Below are 20,658 nucleotides of genomic sequence, written 5' to 3'. Positions count from 1 at the left end.
CTTAAAAAAAAACCAAGTTATTGGCATAGAGATGGTTCAGGAATTGTTATTTGTGATTTTGAAATATGGAAACCACCTAAACGTTCGATAATCACCACATAGTCAGTTTTGTCCCACGTGATGGAATACAGTGCAATGTTAACGCAAGTCTAGGTGAAGTCGGTGTCTGTGACGTGTCTGTGGAAAAACATCAAGCGAGAAAAGCAAAGCACGGTCAGCAGCAAAACTCAAAGGTGAAGCACGTGCAAACACAGGAAGGTGCTTCTGAATCAAAAATCTTCCCTGATTTAGACCAGGGAAATAACTGAGCCAAGCCTGGGGGGTGCCGCTCTACCTCCAGGCCCTTGTGGTCTGCGCTCTAGAACAAGCAGACTACAATTTTTCTGTGGTGCGTTTCCAGCTAACCCACTTAAGAAACACCATGGAAACAGAGGGGCGGCTCCTGCGGCGTGGGTACCTCGTTCTTTTCCCAGAGCGTCAGCTCCTTCTTGGACTGCTCCAGCTTCTGGGACCGGTCCACCACGAAGTAGATGAGATAGATGCTCCCAGCCAGCGAGAGGAGCACCAGGATGTTGGCAACGACCCTCAGGCAGATGGTCACTGCCCTGCGGGGAGAGGCAGGCGTGAGGGCGGTACACGGCGCTCTGCCCGGAGCATCTCAGTGTACAGACGGCGCCAGGTAAGCCCGGGAACACATTTACTGCCAAGTGGGTTCTCTGCCCTGAAGAATCAGAGCTCTTTCTTCCCCCCAGAACTCCTCATCTCTTAAGAGATCAACAGTGAGTTATAAATCTAAGCCACCAGCCTCAGTGGGGCTTTAAACACACACACACACACACACACACACAAACACACACACACACACACACACACACACACACACACACACACACACACACACACAAACAGATTCTGGAGTCTGAGTATTTGGGTTTCAGTCCTTGCTTTGCCACTTAAAATTGGAGTCCTGTCATATGCATATTTCAGTTATAGGAGTTCAAGTTCGGGGCGGGGGAAGGGAGAGGTAATGACTCCACCTTGCACCATGCACGCACTTGCTTGTTGGTTAGCTGTCTTTTCCCTCTAGAATGTAAGCTCTCAACTTTGTTTTTCTAGTCTTGCTCACTGCTGTATTCTCACCTCTTAGAACAGACCCGGCGCAGCTGAGCACTTCACAATGACCTGCTAGGTGAGCAGGTAAGTCAGGGAGCGGGACGCGGGCTCCTCCCTTCCTGGCTGCCGGGCCGCAGGCGGTGAGCGCGGGCGGCTGTCCCAGTCAACCGTGATGCTACTGTTTACCTACACTTTTCCAGTGTCACCTGAAAAAATCTGCTCTTTCCAGCGCTGCAGGAAAACCCACGGATTCCAACTGCCTTATTTTTAAGGCATCTTCTTCTGACTTTGGGGCCAGTCTTAGTCTGTTTCCCCTGAAAGCAGAACCTCAGGCAGAGGGGTGTTTGCGAGTAGTTTTTTGGGGGAAGTGATGACAGAAAGTGAGTGAAGGTCTGGGAAGTGCGACAGGAGAGAAAGGCCGCAGGACAAGGGGTGTGGTGGTGGAGCTGGGCCTATGAAACGCAGCTGGGAACTGGAACTGCCGCCCAGGGTGATAAAGAGAAGCAATTGTTCTCTGATCCTGTTCCCTCCTGGTCCAGGGCGACCCCAGAGCACTAACTCCCAGCGTTGCACCAGCCTGTTAGGTGCCCGTGGGTGCGCGTGGACTGGGATCTCACGGGCGCCCCACGCTGCAGCCTCGGAGGAGCCCTGGGCAGTGAGCAGTAGGCACCAGCGAGGGGTCCGAGCCGTGTGTGTGCAGCCGTTGGCAGACCGCCTGGCAGCAGGGGCTGGAGAAAGAGATGTGGCCCGGAGGTTTGGGGGGGCACATGAGAAGTGTACCATCCCCTTCCCACAGGGCGTTTCCACCCTCTGGGTGACTTGGGCAGGTCATGACATCTTTTACATGCATCTTAGCCCTTCCTCTGTGCAATGAGGAAACTCACTCCTAAATGAAATGATAAATGCCACCTTATTTTCCAGTGGAGGAGAGCTTTAGGTAACAAATCATAGAGCACTGGAGATGGAAGACTCCAGGGTAAGGTCCATTCATACCATCTTAGTGCTTCTTCCCTGTCCCCCGACCACGCTGTCATCATTTGTAGGGTCAGGTGACCCACGTGGTCCCCTGAGGCAGGTCCTGCACATATGGTCCCTCTCTTTCTTCCTCCTGCACCTGCTGGTCCTCATGGTGATCGCACCAGCAAACGCATGTGCTGGGCTTGCGGGAAAGTAGCCAGTCACATGTTAGTTTCCCCTCTCTCCAGCCTCTTCCTTCCACCTCCTGCTGTAATACCCTGGATATCCCAGAAGGCCTATTACACATCTGTTCTCAAGTTTTGACAGAATCAGGAGGCTTCAGGATTTGTTTGTGGAAAAGAGATGAGAAATAGGTTTTTGGGTTGACGTGTTTCCTATAATAACGAATCACTGAATGAGATGTTTTTGAACTAGAGTGGATTTGGGACGGCTGTCGCTTTCAAATTTCAGGGAACGTGAAAATCACCTGTGAGTTTTGCTTTGCAATACCTGCTAAAAATGTGGACCCTTGTGTCTGACTCCTAAGGTTTTATCGCAGTAAATCAGGGTGGGAGCCAAAGGGGTCTGTGTCTGCAGTGCCCACAGGTGATCTGATGTGGGTGGGCGCTCTCCACCCGCTGAGAAGCACGGAGGGAGTCCTATTCCTTCTTTTCATAGGTGCAGAGGTGGGGGCCCAGAAAAGTCAAGGGGGTTTCGAGGTCACAATGACAAAGCAAGGGCTACAATCCCTCCTCCGACTCCCTGGGGAGAGTCCGTCCCACCGTGACACCCCTGCTCCTCGCAGGGGCAGGGTGTTTGGCCAGCTCCCTGGGTCCGCGGCGTCCCTCTGGACAGGTCTTCTGCAATGTAGGAACTAATCGTGGGGCCCAAGAGCCACCGAGGGTGTCGGATGGGCAGGCGTGTTTGTCCCAGGAGGACAGGGTCACTCCCCTGTCCTGGGAACGGCCCTTCCGTGTCATCAGCACTGGCTTCACCCTCACCCAGGAGGCCCTCCCAACCTTGAGAAGAGCTTCAAATCTGAGAGGTCACCTTAGACGCTTCGTTACCAAGAAATGCATGCGGTTTGTGTCTTAGGACGTCAGAGATTTGTCGCTAAATAAAGTTAGTCTTTGCTTGCTTTAACAAACTAGAAATTTGTGCTAAAAAGGCCTCTTTTATAAGCAGGAAGCAGCTCCTTCTCAGACCTCTCATCCTTACTTCAGGATCTATGAAAGGAGGAACAACTCCTAAATATACTGCTCTGGAGAAATGATGGCGTCCTCACAGGCCACATCACCAGAAGGAGAGATGTTAAGAAGAAAGAAGAGCTGCCTGACAGTGTGTGGAAATAAGATACAGTCTGGTGATTTTGGTACCGAATTAAAACAGCTTATCAATGTACTCAATACGGGGAGTCTTAATACATACAGGTTTTTGCTTTTCTTCTTCTCCTGTTCTTCCAGAATAGCCTCCTTTAAAGAAAGACACATTCGGTATTGAGAGCTTGGCATTCTCAATAATCATAAATCTTTACACATTGTTTATGAAAGAAATGATTTATCCAGTATTTTCAATCACAACTTCAATACCTAGACTTCACTCTGTAAGATTCTATTGATATCAGTGCTTTATCTAATAATAACTAGATAAACAAATTGGGGATTGGGAAGAAGAGATGGAGAAGTAAATTACTTAGATCACTGAAATGATCTAAATGATTTTTTTTTCTCCAAAGGGGGCACCATTTCGCTGTCTGTGTTATACAGTTGACCCAAGTCTCTGAATGCTTTCAAGTGCTTTATCTTCTAAGTTAACACTAAAAGCGTAAATCTCCAACATATATGTATTCACTTATTGACAAGTTAGAGACATGCCATGTGGTAGTAATCTATTTTGCAAATTATCAGAGATGCATTGAAATTTTAGAAGGACACAATCAAAAAAAAAAAAGATAAAGAGAAGGTCCAGGATTGTCCTCCTGTACTGCACCGGACTGTCTGGGGCGTGGTGGCGGGGGCGTGTCGCCTCACCGTGGGGACGGCCGCCCTGGCCTGTGAGCGCTGCGGGGAGAGGACCACCGGCTCTCCCAGCAGAGGGCCCCGGCTCACACTGCAGCGGTCGCGGTGCTCAGAGCACCGGCCCCGCGCCCCTCCCCGGCAGCCCCGGCAGGCTGGCGGGCTTACTCACCCGGATGCTGTTCACAATGGCCGCGGTTTTGCTCTCTGCCGCCTCCGGGTTTCCAATGAGGTAATCCCAGGCACAGAACACCCGCCAGCAGAACGTGTAGTTTTCACTGGACGCGCTGGCGAGGCTGGTGCGGGAGTTCTTAGCCATCCTGCAAGAGAGGATCCGGAAGGGGTCACGCGTGCACAGTGCCAGCAGTCAGCCCAGCCCCTGGGGGCACAGAGCCGGCAGCCCGTCTGGGTCCGGCAAGCACAGCACTGGAGGGATTCAGGGCTCGTGTCCTCAGCCAGCCCCTCCGAACAGTATGAAGACGCCAATGGCCCATCCTTGGCTGAGGGTGTTGGACAAGCGGTCCCACCACTGTGGTGGCTGGGAGGTCCCTGAAGGTGTGGGCACATCTCTGTGCAGCTGTGATGGTGAAACAAAATTCTCTCCTTTGAGCTGAATCAGTCTTTTTGGAGTTCCCACTGAGGGAAACGCTTCTCCACCTCACCAGCATGGGGGGTCCCTCTTGTACACGACACTTCCTTGTATGGGAAGGCAGGAGCCATGCTCCCTCCTCAGGCGCAAGTCCCTGTCCCTTAGACCATCTCTCCTGTTACAGGTTTTTACCTCTCCTCTCCACCCCTGTTTCCTGCTCCTGAGTTCACTTCAACTTGTCTCTTAAATTGTAACATCCAGCAAAGAGTCTGTCTTCTAGGTGGAGTCTTGAGGCCACCTGGAGGCTAAGCTGGAAAGCTTCCCGTGAACTGAAGTTCCTCAAGTTGCTATGCATTTCCTTAGGTTCTTGTTTGTTTGATGATGATGGTGGTGATTGTTTTATCTTTTTTTTTTAAATCCCAATCAATTCTACCTGCACGTTGCTAAAATGCCACAAGGGGCATTGTGCTGAAGACATACTAGTACCCAGGAATCAGAGAGAAGTGGCAGGTGAGCCAGGCTGGTGGGGGCCAGGCTCTCCCTGGGCTCAGAGCCTCTCTGGCAGTCTGCATGGATCTAGCCCCCTACACGGAAGCATAGAATGTGAAAGCTGCAAGGGAAACTGGGAATTTTCTGAGCCAACCTGCCCATTTTACAGCCATCTGCCCAGAGAGGGGAAGTGAGTAGCTGTGGTCTCATGAGGGGGCGGTGCAGGACTCCTGCCCCAGCCAGTTTGCTTTCTTCCCGCTGTGCCTCCTCTCAGTACCGAACTGCATGTTCGACTGCATCACAACACAGACAAGAGGCAAACATACACTCAAAGGAGGATGCTTTGCTTTCTGCAACCTCTGGTCACCCAGACCATCGTGTGCACATCGTTATTAGTGCAGTTACTACATTGTCTCAAATGACACGAACTGTTACGTCTATGAGATTCTTGCCTCTCCACATCCAATGCAGAGCCCGGCACAAAGTAGTAAGTATTCGATCAGTGTGGGTCGAAATGAGCATATATCTCTTTTATCCGTGGTCTCCTCGTCTGTAAAATGGGCAGAGCTTTGCCTTAACTTTACATGGTACTGGTAAAATTAAATGAGATCATGTGTATCATTTTGCATCATGTTTTGAGAAATTCAGCAGACATACTTTTTTAAGAGAATGATGAAGCTGTAAGCAAACACTGCCATCCCCACCAGGAAGTACGCCAAGGGCAGCCGGTAGCCCGCTCTCCCGATCCTCCTCTCCTTGCCGTAGTAGCCGTAGAAGAGGACAGAGTACTGGAGGTAACCCTGCAGAGAGAGCCCTCGGGGTCACTGCTGACTCCCAGGTCCCAGCACGCAGGCCCACTCACCCACTCCCTCAAGGCGGGGCTGTGGCCAAGCCTGAAACTCACCCCCAGGGACCAGACGGTGTCCAAGTCTTGGGCAGATGCCACATGCTCCGTGGGGATGGTCTTGCTGGCTGTGCTTCCAAAGGGTTGGCCTGCAATGAGCTGGTGAGACAGGAAAGGATGTCACGTGGTCCTCTGAGTGGGAGGGACCAGAAGAAAGGGGGCTGTTGATCTCCATGCCCCGGTGAAGATGCTGCACATGTGAGATTTCTCGGGAGTGGATTCTGCTTGATTCCCATTGATGGAAAATTAATCACGGGTGGCCAGATTTTCTTTTTGCCTGATGGGGGCCTGTCTGGGTGTACTCTCTCTGGGCTGGATGTGGCTTCTATGGGTGGATGATTGAGGCCACCAGGTTTCTATAAAGGCATAGGAAATGGCCCCATTTACTTTGGGAGGAGAAAGTTTAGTTGAGAAATGGGTTTTATGTTAACATAATGCCTGCAAACTGGCCCATAAGCCAAATCCAGCCCATAGCCCCTTTCTGTATGGCCTGAGGGCTAAGTGTGATTTAGGCATTTTGAAATAGTTAGAAAAAAAAATCAAAGAATAGTATTTTGTGATATTTAAGAATGATACAAAATTTAAATTTCAGTATCTGTAATAGAACTTTATTAGAACACGGCCACACTAGTTAGTTACCTACCGTCTAGGACTGCTTTTGCACTGCACGGTAGTTTTGAGTAGTTGTGACAGAAACCACATGGCCCACAAAGCTGCAAATATTCATTACCTGGCCCTTTACCCAAAAAGTCTGCGAGCCCTATTCTAATGCACAGATTGTCCTTCCCACGAGGATAATGAGGGCAGCTGTTTTATGCTACAGCTCTAAACGTCTCTTCTTTTTAAAAACGTCTCTTCTTTTCAACAAATGGCACTTCCTACTCTCCTGAATTACTTCTTACCTCTGGAATGACAATGAAAGCACCTGTCATAATCGTGAGCACAATATTAATTCCAAATAACCATCTCAAGAATATGAAATAAGAGGCAACACCAGATCCAAAATGACCTAAAGAGAGACAAGAAAACGAGAACAGCTGATATAAAACCCACGCGGTGCAAGAAGTTCTCTGTGAAGTCACACTGATTTTCCTTCTATCAACACGACATAGTGAGAACTCCATCGCTGTACCAGTCAGGGTGTCCCACCCAAATGATCATTTAGATGGATTAAGATGTTCAGTAATATCGACATGTAATACATGCAGAAAAAATTCCAAATTTAATAATTATCCTAATGAGATACTCATCTAGAATGCTGTTATCAAATTAAAAACATTTCATGTATGTTCGGAAGTATTAATGTCCTTCGAGAATTTGATATGTGTATTTTTTTATTTTGCATGGTTTTGAGAATTCCAAGGATTTTTCTTTTATCTTAATTTCAAAATGAGTAACACTCCGCTGAATATTAATGTTAGGGGAACCTGGGTGAAGGGGTTAGGGGAACTCTCTTTGCCACTTTTCCATACATCTAAAGTTATTCTTAGAAAGTGCATTTAAGAACAAATTTCTATTGAGAAAATAAGGGAGCGTAGAAGAAGCTGGATGAGGATGTGGGTGATATTTCGATGACTCTGGGAGCAGGTAGACTTGTGCCATACTTAAAAAAAATAGTCTCAAATTTTTATTTCAAATCTAGCTTGTTTGTCATAATAAGTAGAAAAACATAAAACATCACAAAGAAACCCCCAAATTACCTATTACAAGGTCAGTAAATTAAAATCACTACTAGAATTAGTTTCTGGTAAACTTTTAGTGTAACCCTTCATTATTATTCCATATGTATACTTTTTTGGCATAAAACTGGCATTTCTCTACAACATGCATCTTGAGTTATCAATATATTACAAGCATTTTCTCATGAAAGCTACTTCCCTACAAACTGAATTTTATTGTCCCAGCAAATGATTTTTCCATACATTATTTAACTTCTCCCCCACGACTTGATAGTCCCGAAGTGTCTAACTTCTCATAGGTAGAGTATTCACTAGGATAAATAACTACAGGAAGCAATTTCTGTCTAAGGTCAGGCTTCCTAGCAGCAGAGCCTGAGGAAAGGGTTCAGCTAACGTGATACATTAAGGAAGTGCTCTCAGGAGAAAGGGGACTGGGGATCGGGGGTGGTCAGGGGGAAAGAACTAAGCAGAGATGTGGTCTCAGCTGGAGCCTGGCTTAGCCTGATCGCATGGGGAGCTCTGCAGGGCAGGTTGCATCACAGAGTTGAACCCCTTTCAATAAAAAAACTGGACTTGAATACCCCTTGGTCATTGCCTCTCAGCTGCCCAGTGGAGCTGGGGGAGCAGATGATGAGGGCCCGACATCTGGAACAATGGGGATCAAGGCTAATCTCCCAGAAAAGGGGGCAGCGATGAGTCAGAGCAGCCGATACCCTGAGGAGCTGAGAAAAGGCGGACCAGCCAAGTGAAGGGATCCGGGCAGGGCACCAAGTGTGTCCACACAGCCTCGTGCATTAATTCTGTTGTGGCTGTTGTTGTCTCTGGTTGTTAAGGGATGGAAGAGTTCTATCAAAGAGTATAAACATTTTGAAGATGTTTGGTACAAATTATAACTTCCCCCTAGAAATATCATCCAATTGACATTTCCACCAGCTGGTAGAAAGTGCTTAGTTTCATCTAAATGTTGACAATGTTTTCCCCTCAATTTGCCATCTAACTTTTAGCTTTACTTGTTTACGTGTGCAAAATTAATTTTAATTGTAGTTAAATATAACAGTACTTTTCTCGGTGATTTTCTTCTTTTATAGTTTGACAGCCTTCCATTCTGAGATCACATTATTTCTATTTTTAAAAAATTCTTTCATGGTTTCCTATTTTGTATTTAAATATTTAACGGAACATTAAAATGAAGGATCTAACCTCATTCTTTAAAACAGTTGACTCAACTGTTCCAGCATCATCTTGGCACTGCACTACACTGTTTCAATTTTTATAGCATTTATAATGTACTTTAACCTATTGGCTATGCAAGTTCATTTGTGGTTTTCCGTTTAAAAAGCTTTCATTTAGTCTTTTTCATGTTTTTCTTCCGTATGAGTTCATTTTGTTGAATACAAAAAACATTACATCGAGAATTTTATTAGAATTGCATTAAACTTGTAAATTGATATTGAGAAAATCAACACCTTCTAAATACTAAATCATCCTAAGTCTTGTCACAAGACTTTTTTTTAATATCCCGTGCCCCAATTTTACAGTGTTCTTTACTTCAGACTTCTAGTAAAGTTTATTCCTGGTCTTGTGTGTTGCATAGGGTGTGTTTGTACTGTGTGTGTGTGTTTGTAAATGTGATTGTGATTTATTTATTTTTTAGGAGGTGGTTCCTAAGTGGTTACAATCACCTCTCTGAAAATGCGAGTTTTTGTATTTTTGTTTTGCAGCTGCCCACGTTACCCTTTTCTTCATCTACATGGTTGTTCCCGCTGTCCTTTTGGGTTTGCATTGTGTCTGACTAAGGCAAAGAACAGAGAACAGCAGAGCCACAGTGGAACGTGGGGCTGTTTTTATCCTGGGAGGTGGTGGGGACAGACACCGCGTCTTCCGTCTCCACTGTCCCAGGTCCAGCCCAGGTCAGCACCATGGGTGCAGGCGCCCCTGGCTGCCCAGTGTAAGGACCAGGACGCACCAGTCCCACCTCAGACCATGCTGTTGGCTGGCCACTAGGACCGCAACCCCACCTCACCCCTCCAAGTGCCAAGACTTACTCTCAATTTTCTTTATCCTCATTTCCCAGGGGATGAAGATGACCACAAAGTTACAGGCCAGACGAGCAAGCTTCCGCCACAGCTAGACAGGAGGGAGCAGGATTAGAGGATTAGAGCTGACTTGGTGGCACCAGGGTCCCGAGCGGAGGAGAGACTCCCCACTCTCAGACACACCAGCTGCTCTCTTTCATTGATTTCACAGACCTTTAGGGAGCCCTAGGACTAGTGCAACCCCTGTCTTCTCTGTGCTGCTGCGCAGCTGAGGGCTCCTGCTCTGGGCTCTGAGTGGGGGTGTCTGCGCCGAGCGCATATTCTCTAGGGCCGCGGCCTGCCTTATTCTAGGGCACTCCTGCTGCGAGGACTAAAGCGGGGGGGTTCTGCTTGAGGAATGACGTCCAAACACACCCACTTGGCCTTCTCTGGGAGTGGGTCCCAGGAATCCACATGGCTAACAAATTCCCTGATGATGACAATTCCCATCCTAAGAGTCTAGAACATATCCTAAACATGAACCCCACTGTGTGCCTCTAATCCTGCAGCTGGAGCTCTTTTTCCAGCCTCTCTCCCGGCCAAAGGCGCCACCATAAGGTCTGGAAATTGTCTTGTACATTTAAGATGCAACTGCCAAAAGTTCAAGTCTTTTTTTTTTTTTTTTTTTTCTCGAAGGAGAATAAAGCAAAATGTGAAAACTGTGCCCTGACACTGGGCTGGCTCCCCCACGACCTTGGCAGGTTGTTCATTTTAACACACAAACAATCTGGGTTTGTGTTGGAAGCAAATGATATCGTTGCCAAAAGAAGGGCCATTACAAATGTAATTACAACATTCTGAACTCTAAGACGGCACGTGGTCCTGGTGCAGACACGCATGATTATGTTATTCTGAATGTGTCTGCTAAGGCCAGGACGGCTGGTTGGAAATGAAAGTCTGTTTGAATTTTATCAGAAGTTAGAATTGCTTGCTGCTCAAGACCCAACTCAAATACAGCCAAGCTCCTGAAGCCCTCACACAGATTCTCTGTAGCCAGAAATACATTCTTTCATTTGTAAACTCCCCCAGCTACTGTTTTGGTCTCTCTGATAATGCTTATCACATCCTGCCTTGCCTCTATGTGGTTCACCTGGCTTATCTCCTCTTGCACAGAGAGGAGGACCAAGGGTTTCTGATCTTTCATCCCCCAGAGTGTCCGGAGGCAGGGTGCTTAACATCCTTCGGTGAGGGTTTAGTGTTGAAAGCATTTGAGTTTCTGGTCCACTGTGAAGCCCTAAAGTGTGAGAAGCACCAGGTGGGAGACCAGAGACCTGGGGGTCTAGCTCCAGCTCAACCTCGTTGTCACTCTGTGCCCTGGGAAAGTCCTTTTCTTTCTTTGAGATTCCATCTCCTCATCTGTACAAGAAGAAGTAGGATTCAATCAGTGGGATTCAGAGGGCTCCTTCAATCTAAAATTCAATCAAATTTCAGTGAGAATTTCAGTACATGGAATAGACGAAAGCAGAGCAAAGCCTCCTTCCCTGGCCTCTGGTGCTTATTTGAGAAGCCAGGGGCTCAAAACTCATCTTAAAGAGCAATAGAATGAATGACTCCCCAGCGCTCATTCTGGTGAGGCAAATGTGACTGAAGAAATGTGATTTGTTAATGACCAAGACTTGGTAAGTTATGGGGAAAACCACCACGCTTCTTTGATGATTTGCACCAAATCTCCATGACAAAAGCCTTGAAACTTTGGAATGAATCATGATTTTAAGAGCAAGGTGAAAACAAAATAAAGCAAAACCAAAAACCAAACTTAGAAGAAACAGGTTCTAACTGTGGGCCTGGGTTATTGAGTTTTGTTAAGGTTTATAAATTCACCTGGAGCAAATGGGTTCTAACAACAGGTACTATAGTTTGTGAAAAGTGTGTTCATTCAGAGTATGCACTGAGCACCTGGGCTGTGTTTCCAGGAGCATGGATGCAAATAGTAAACAAGACTTGTGAATTTGCATTCAGGTAGAGGGGAGGCAGCAACAAAGAATTCAATGCCACCTGGGGCCAGTCCATTAGGACTGCGGGAGGAGGCTCTTTGAAACAGATGGTCAAGGAACGTCTACCTGGGGTGCTCATACTTGAGACTTGAATGAAGATGAATCAATATTTTGAAAAATAATAAATTGGTAGAGGGACTATCTAGGAGGAGCGAACAGCCCGTACAAGTCTGTGGGTTAGAGTGAGCTGGGCGTTCTACAGAAGGGGGTGAAGGAGAGAGCACTGACATGAGAGCCAATAGGGAGGTAATGGCCAGATCAGGCAGGCCAGAGGAAGGAGTTTGGATATAATTCTAAGTGTGATTAAATGACACTTTGTCTGTCTGTCTGTATATCTATCTATCTATCTATCTATCTATCTATCTATCTATCTATCTATCTATCTATCTATCTTCATTGTTTGAAGAAAGAGACGGTATGAGTGGTTCACTGTTTCAAAGAATTCCCTGGCTCCTATATGGAAGAGAATGGATTATGGGGGAACGTGGGCAGAAGCAGGAGGATCTGTTAGGAGGCCAGTCAGTCTACACACCATCATGGACAGGAGCCTTTAGATCCTTCACAGAGGAAGTGTTCTTGCCAAATCATGCCATGAAGCTTTCTCAGGAAGGATGACCTCCCCTGTCGATATCATGTGAGAAACCAAGGACAGAGACTATTAGAACTAGAAGAAATCTTAAGACTCAAACACGAAAACCTCATCACTTCCAAAGTCATTACCGAGAGCAGAGAAACGATGGCGGAAGGACCTAGGTGCCCTGACTCCCGGTGTTTGCTGTTCTGTGTGCCCAGTGCAGCATTTCTGCCCACGTGATACCTGGTGCTCCAGGTGTGTCACACACTCAGACCGTGTTTTCTTATGAAACACAGCAATATGCTAGTGCTAAAGGCAGACTGACTATATAATAAAAGTGTTTTCCTGCTAGAATCAGGAAGAAACCTACGTGAACAGAGGATGCAGGTGGGAAAGAGTTGGAAGGGGCTCCAGAGGATGCCCTGTGTTCTGGAACAGTGATTCCCAAGAGAGGAAAGAGTGGCAGCCCTGGTGAGTGGTGACCAGGATCTCAGTAGCGGGAGTCATGGGAGACTGTGTGGTTATGTAAAGTTTACTATTTGAAAAACAAAATGATCATTTTTATGATAGAAACCAATGACTATAAATGGAGACAAAACTCATTAGACTGCAGGCGATAATGCAGACTGGCTAGACATCTTCTATTTTCTCTCTACTTTGCAGGCGGAGTAAGTGGATGCTGATCTTCAGTGATACGTATCAAAATTTCTAGTGTGAAAAAAAATTCTAAACATAAAAAAGGTAGAGGAATGATGTTCTGAATGAGGAGGGGACAGATCAAAGTGTTAGGAAGACATGGTGGATGACTTTTCTTTGACCTTTTGCTGCGTCTCCAGAGGACAGAAGAAACTGCCTCAGCCACCTCTTTACCCCCCAGTGCCCGGCACAAAGCATGATGCGTGGATTCAACTGAACTAGATTGACCTGTTTTCTGCAGGGCCATTGGTAATATTGAAAGGACTGGGGCAGCTGTGTCTGCTAAGTGCTGGTTGAAAACTTTTGGGCAATCTCTAGGTAAGGCTGAAAATTCAGATCACCATTCTGACTTTAAAAGCTCTGATTCGAAACATTCAGTCCATTAGTAAGTTATAATCCATACTGAGGTCACGGTTACTAAAAGCCCCAGTACTTTTTCATGGTTAATTATTTTACAGGTTGTCTGAACCCAAGTGAAAGACCTTATATTTTTTCAAACGTTTTTCCGTAGCGTTTCATACAGTTTATTTAGAGAAAATGAGAGAGAGCTTGGCAGCACATAAGCTTATAAAAACCTAATTTTGTTTTGTACATTTATCCCACCAGGTTCATCATAGTGTGAGAAGCACAAGGAGTCATGAGTAATTTTGATCGTAAGAACGGATTAGAGCCTTCAGGTAGATTCTGCGAAGTGTAAGAAGCAAGCAAGCTAAGGCAGGGCCGTGGGGATTCTTTGATGTTTTCTAATTTATCAGTTATGTAAAATTCATGACAGCTTTAATTTAAACTTCACTAAGGGTATTTTTTTTCAGAGAATCTGAAAAGATTGCATCTGTCAGTTTTTATCTGTTAAAATAACAAACTTTTAAAAAGTACAATATTCAGTGGAGGTGGAGAGACTATGAGGACAGTAAATTCTTTCACTGTGGGTGGCAGTGTAAATTATTAAGGCTTTTGTAAAATGATTTATTAATATTTATCAAGAGCCAAAAAAGATGGATCATACTCTTTTCTACAGAGATCATAGTTTTGATTATAATCTAAGAAAAAGAATTTAAAAATTCTTAGAATTTTAGAAAATTCTAAAAAATTTTAGAAAATTCTAAAAAATTTTAGAAAATTCTAAAAAATTTTAGAAAAAGTTTTAGAAATTTTTAGAAAATTTTAAAAGATATGAAAAGCCATCTGTGTAAAGATAGTCTTTGCAAGGCTGTTACTAATAATGAAAAATTAGAAGCTATTTAAGTATCATCAACAGATAAGTAACTAATTAAATTAATATACACTTATCTGATGGAATATTACACAGTCATTGAAAATGATAAGTAAAAAAACTACATAGCAGCATGGAGAAAAATCCTTGTTATGGTGTTAAGTGAAAAAAAAAATCCAGACAAAAATACCTGTATACCATAATTACTTTGATGTGAAAATTATATATCCAATGAGTGAAATGTGAAGTTTAAAAAAAGATACTACCTTGGGAAATAGACAATCCTAGAAGGAGAAATAATTTTTCCTTTGTCTCCTAAACATTTATGAAAATTTTTGGAATGTCTTTAAAAACAGATAATGTCAAGGCCTCCTAAAGTTTAGCTTTAAGTAACTGAATGGGAAAAATAAGAAACAAAAACATTAGCACTGCATTATACAATGAGCATTGGAATACGCCTGTAACTTTTGCACTGTAAGATATTCAGTAACTAAAACCTACAAGAACAAGCGGGATTAATTCAGGAAAGAGGCTAGATTGTTCTTCTAAGGGAAGGTATCCTCTTTTTTTTTTAAGAGTTGGGCTTACCCAGGGTCACCCAATTAGTAAGTGGTGGCGCTGGGGACTAAAATCCAAGTTTTGGGAAACACAGACCTTCCAGTTCACCTTACTGCTCTACAGCTGTTAGTGACGGATGCTCACAACCTGTGTACCACGGCACGTGCAAGGGCAAGCACAGCTTCCCAGGCCCGGAGACCACAGGGAGGGTGGCGCGTCTGTGTGTGGGGGCTTTACCTCTGCGCCTGCCGCTTGGTAGCCTCGGGTCCTGGTCAGCCTCCCTTCAAACTTCAGCACAATGTCCTTTGCTCGTCTGAGGGGAGAAAACCATGATGAGGAGCATGATTTTATCACACCTTGAAAGTATTTTCTTTAAGATTTAAATGCACAAATTCATAGGAGATGATGAATTAATGTCAACATCAGTTGCAACTGGATTTCTTAATGCCCCGCCCTGATTCTGGCTGTTGGCTGGGCATCGTGAGATTTCAAAATCCTTGTAGCAGGTACCAGCGTCTCGGCCTCTCCACTTAATCTCAGAAGCCTTCCCCCGCAATTAATTTTTTAGAAGTGAAAGTCAGACCCACCCTAGAGAATCTGCTTCAGAAAAGGGTGGTATCTGGTTAATGTGAGCAAGAAAATTGCGTCTCTGAAGCCACGAACAACCAGATTTAGCTCAGACCAACTACTGACTCACTAGCTGCCCCCTTTGGTGACTTGAACTGATGTCTTGCTTAAATGGTTAATTTTTGAAAATGGACTGAATTTATTAGGATGGATGGTTTACGTGTGGATGTAAACGAACTGCAGGATTAGAAAACAAATGTTAGTGCCATGGGACAGACCGAAGTCAAAGACTCTGACAGATGAATGTCCTTTTCAAGGTGACTTCATCTGGTTCTGCACTGATGAGCTCCCCATGTGGTTGAACATTTGATCATGCTCAGCGTCGAAGAACTTAGTTCTTCTGAATCATTCAGTTTGCCAGTTTGACCAGTTTACTCATTAGGAAGTTCTGGTGTGTGTCACCCAAGGAACATCCCAGCAACACCCACAGATTCGGATACCTTTCTTGAGAGACCCAAGGAACTATCTAACTCCCTTTTCCACAAAGAGTATGATCTCTTCCGAACATGACTTAACAGAGTGCTGAGCTTGGGACCTCCCTGCCCTCACTGCCATCGCCCCACCTTCACTGCCATCGCCCCACCTTCACAGCCCCGCCAATGCACCGGCTGCAGTCTGCTCAGAACCAGACACGCAGGCAAGGGGAAGGGTTGATATTCTGCCCGATAGAGCATCTAGAAGGTACATGCCTACACAAGTGAAAAAATAATTCATTTCATTTCATTATTTATTATTTTTTTGTCCTGCAGACATTTTCTGCAAACTTATTTGAGTCAGGCAGAGCGGAATACGGAGGTGCATGAAACAGAGTGGTTGCCCAGGAAGAGTCCACTAGCTAATTGGGGTGAGAGAGGCCTGAAGTGACCCCACGAGAGAGAGAGGGTGAGCGAGGGCGATGGAGGCTGAGTTGGTGCTAAGGCAGCAGGAGGACCGTACCTAACCTCCTCCCGTCACAGACCAGCGATGACTCCACCGGCACCGGGCACGTACTTTCCTACAAAGGAAACAGGTGTGCGCTCCGTCCTCCCGGACGAGCGGCTGTTGCTCCGGACCCCAGCTAGAGCTCCCTGCTTTCATCTGTGCTGGCCACGCTCCCTCGGGCCCCCAGCAGTCAGGGTCCGGTGCTCTCTGCGCCTCCCACAGAGGCGCCAGGACGAGTCTCGGCAGGTGCAGTTAGTGAAGCGTTGCTCCAGTAGCTTCTCAAGGTGACCGGGAAGAGACGTGTGACAAGGGGATGACAAATGCAGGTCTCAGAGGGCGAGCTGCTCTCCAAGAGCTGGACTGTTGGCCGAGGCCTCGCTGGCGTTGGCCACCTCGGAGCCCCGGCCGAGCGCCTTGGCCATGCTTGGGGCTGAAGGCCTGATCTGTTCTTTTGCTTCTGAAGTGCTTTGACAGAGAAGTTATCGTGTGCTTTTGCTCTGCCCCCAGGTTAAAAAAGCTCACCCTCTTACAGTTTAGATAATCATACATCTTCAGCATTTCTGTATGATTTTTAAAATTCTGATAGAACGTATGACTGTTTTTTTTTAAGATAAATTACTCCAGTGATTACTTGGGTAGGATCCCTCTGTTTCAATAGAACAGAATATTGGAGTTGGGATCAGGAAGCCAAACTTTAAAGCTCAATTTTAGCACTCAGCAGCTGTGTGTCCTGGGATAAGCTGCTTACCGTCTCTGAGTATCAGCCTTCTCATCTGAAAAATGCCATTCTTACTCAAAGAACTGGAAGTGACGAGAGCTGGTAACAGGCATGGAGAATTAATTGGGAACTTCTGGGAGCGTAAACTATGGATAACCTTAGCTGTCTGCCGCAGCCACCTGAGGGGCAGGCTGGGTCACTGGCCAGGCTGGAAGAACAGTGCCTGGAGTGGAAATCTAATAAAGGCGTGATCTGATGGGAAAGAAATGCAAACCTAATGGCAGACTGGAGAGAAAGGGCAATCTGCTTGGCATCTAGAAAGAGGCGCTAAAAAATAAGATGCGGCAGTGGTTCTAATCCTGGCCACACAGTGTGTGCCTAACGGTCAGGTGGGTCTGTTTCTCCAGAAAGGTCCGCGTCCTGGGTCAGAGCGGCTCAGCCGCGCGGCTCATCAGGACCACTCTGCTCAGTCCCTCTGCTGTGATCCCGGGCACCCGCGCCGTCAATCACTGCTCACTTGCAGGGAGGGACTACTGAAGACCAGATACAATGCTGAACATCACATGGCATTTAATCCGTGAACTGCTCTCCATGAATCTCAAACTTTCAGTTTGCAAAAGAATCAACCTGAATGCCCGTTAGAATGCTGGGGCCCTCTGCTGTAGTTTCTGATTCAGTAAGTCTGAGGGCTGCCAGGGGTTTTTGTCGTTAGCAGCACCCTGATGGCTTAACAGTCAACATTTTGGAAACACTGCTGTGGGAAGTCGGTGCTGGTCCTCACCACCACCTCACCTTTAAGGAGAAAGGAACTGGTCCTTAGAGAAATTATGAAAAGAACCTAATATCACGTGGCCATGCAATCCGTCTTCACATCTTTAGCTCTTCATTATTATCTAAACAGACTCTCCAGTATGATTCTAAGTATCTCACAGAGGTTTTTTTTCCCCCTCGAGGGAGGTCATAACCAAGCAGGTAAAATTAATATCTATTTTCATTCTGGATGGTACACCTGTCTCTAGAGAGTTTGGTTATTTTGTTCACCTCTAGGCATAGTGCTAAGATCTACTATTTACAGAGGAGGTAGAAACCCCCAAATTCTCCACCAACACACACACTCGAGCCAGACACACACGTGCACGTGTGCACACAACACACACACACGGAGGCCCTGTCTGGACCAGCTGGACCCCTCGGACATGCTTATGAGTTCCCTAAGTCAGATCAAGAGTGTCAGCCCCATGACTGTCACATGGGTCTTTATGCCTGTCTCCCTCGTCTCCCTGGGAGGGGCAGGGTGGTTTAATGGTAAGCATACTTGCAATAACCAGTAAATGCTGTTGGGATCCTTACCTCAGTGCCCTCAGCTTCTGTCCCATGGTCCAGGGTCGGCAGCGAATGTTTGCCATGAGATCTTTCTGGAACTGTATATTCTGGAAGATTTGCTCTGGATCATTGCTGTCCCCTGTGTCATCAGCAGTAAAACTGTCATCCAAGGTGCTGAATGGATCAAGGCATTAAGAACAAAATCTGATTAGCAGAATTGCTTCCAGCCAAGATCTTGCCCTGGGCAAGTTCAGCATCTTACAGCCCCAGGTCATCGTATGAAGTTGGTGTGTGAAGGGGAGGGAACAGGGAGGCAGAGAGAATTCTGCAGGATTAGCAGTCACTGGAACACAGTTCCCTGGTTCTAGCACTTTGGTGGGTCAGTGAAAGCTACAGCTCTCGTAGGATAAAAGATATTATCAGAAGATGTCATAAAAGGAACCATGACAGTGCTTATGTACGATTCCTGAACAGCAGCGTCTTTGATGGCAAAACAATTTCTTTTTTAGGCTTATTGAAATGATCAGCTGATTTTAGAGAAAGGACACCTCCCTGTCCCTTAACTCTGGATATGAAATAAATAGAAACCAAACTCTCTCATCCAGAGACCCCTCCTTACTGCCGCTTTGATTCATTTGAAATCAGAGATCACAGAGGCAAACAGGCAGCAATTTCTGTGAACGAGAAATTAGCTAAGCAAATTTACATGGACAAATCTTTCAGGGAAATAGTCACTCTCTGGGAGAACAACTTTTGAACATGTAGCAACATTTATTCCCAGTAACAATTAATATGTTAATCCTAATGCAAATTTTCAGGAGGCGATAAGAATATTCTGCCGTGGCTATTTGATCAATGATGCAGTTAAAAGTAAGAGAAAAATAATTCCTTTGCTTTTCTCTAATTCAGATTGCTTTTACTTACTCAAAGGAGAATTGTCTCCCATTTCTCCAAATTTAATGGAGGTGTTAATATACCTTTGTAAATATTTAACAAATTTGAATAACACTCCCTCACTGCTAATCAGCCTGAGGCTTTTTCCAACAGAAATCTCATTTATTATGACAGATGAACTGTCTACTCTCTCTTGATATCGCTGATTGAGTAAACGAGAGAAAGTAGACAAAGCATGCCTGTGGGTTTGGCCAGAAAGACAGACAGGTTGCAATACAGGCTTTTGGATTCTGATCAGAAGCAGGTTGAGCCATCACCCTCTGTGCACATGGCCAAGGTTGCCACCCTCGCTGTACAGGGATCTGGAGAAAGGAGTTTCTGAGTTCATTCTGAAGGAGAACCCAACAGGACGGGGACTTGGTCCGCTGCTCAGACTCGAGCACGGGTGACCCAGGCCTTCCCTCCTCACAAACCTGCCTTCACCGCCCAGTGGAAGGATGGGGCTCGCTCACCTGAGCAGCAGGGACTCCTGGTAGAAGCAGTGCTGGCTGGTATTTCTCCGGATGCTTCTGTAACGCTGGGATGCCTTTGATGGTTTCATGGGAGCGACAGGCTGCCCGTGAGCAGTAGGGGGTGGGCAGGGTGCTGGGAAGCTGGCACGCAGGGGTCTGCTCCCACCGGAGGTTTCTGAACTGGATCTGCAAGTTGCCCTGCCCTCCAGTTCTCAGGAGCAGGACTGCACGTCTGTAGCCGATGATCAGAGCAGCGGAGAAGCCAGGAAGCCAATCATGCATATGTATGTGAAGGTGGCTGTGGCAGCAGAGATTGGCTGGAATCAAGACAGCCAAAGGCAAGAGGCTTGGCCAGGTGATCTAGGATCACTTGGTGCTTCCCAAATAGTCACATCTGTGACCCCTTGTGCCCAGAAAGGGCCCTGTGGTTTGCAAAGTACTTTACATCTGTTACACGACTGGTTAGGGAGAATGCAAGGCATAGCTTGTCACGATTAACTATCTAGAAAGAAGTGTAGAGAGAGTAAGAATCTTGTCCCCATTCACAGAGCAGAGTCCAGGAGAGGCACCATCATACATTTTGTTTTTATCTACTCTCAGCTTTTTTTTTTTCTATTTTGAAAAAAGTTAAACCTACAGAAATGTTGATAGAACAGTACCACGAATATTATGTATTTCTATCCCAGATTCATCACTTTTGCCACATTTTGCCACATTTGCTTTATTCTATCGATACACCTTCCCCCATCCATTTATTTTTTTATTAAAAAATTTTTAAATTGAAGTGTAGTCAGTTTACAATAATTG

At 45.9% G+C, this 20,658-nt stretch overlaps 1 protein-coding gene across 1 annotated transcript in view; it reads right to left on the bottom strand.

Annotated features, from left to right (window-relative positions):
- TMC3 (transmembrane channel like 3) overlaps positions 1–19,940 on the bottom strand; it is a 34,465-nt gene extending 14,525 nt beyond the window's left edge. The window contains exons 1-10 of the mRNA XM_010986824.3: positions 19,852–19,940; positions 18,473–18,619; positions 15,094–15,169; positions 9,792–9,873; positions 6,970–7,076; positions 6,068–6,166; positions 5,821–5,963; positions 4,258–4,405; positions 3,499–3,542; positions 458–605 (exon numbers count right to left, since the gene is read on the bottom strand). Of these exons, the coding sequence (XP_010985126.3) occupies positions 458–605; positions 3,499–3,542; positions 4,258–4,405; positions 5,821–5,963; positions 6,068–6,166; positions 6,970–7,076; positions 9,792–9,873; positions 15,094–15,169; positions 18,473–18,619; positions 19,852–19,940 (1,083 nt within the window). The remainder of the gene's footprint in view (positions 1–457; positions 606–3,498; positions 3,543–4,257; positions 4,406–5,820; positions 5,964–6,067; positions 6,167–6,969; positions 7,077–9,791; positions 9,874–15,093; positions 15,170–18,472; positions 18,620–19,851) is intronic.
- Positions 19,941–20,658: the final 718 nt, after the last annotated feature.

This window comes from Camelus dromedarius, chromosome 29 (genome assembly GCF_036321535.1).
Source record: "Camelus dromedarius isolate mCamDro1 chromosome 29, mCamDro1.pat, whole genome shotgun sequence".
In the NCBI taxonomy this organism is placed as follows: Eukaryota; Metazoa; Chordata; class Mammalia; order Artiodactyla; family Camelidae; genus Camelus; species Camelus dromedarius.
Note: the sequence above shows the minus strand (reverse complement) of the source record. Positions and strands in the feature narration are given on the sequence as shown.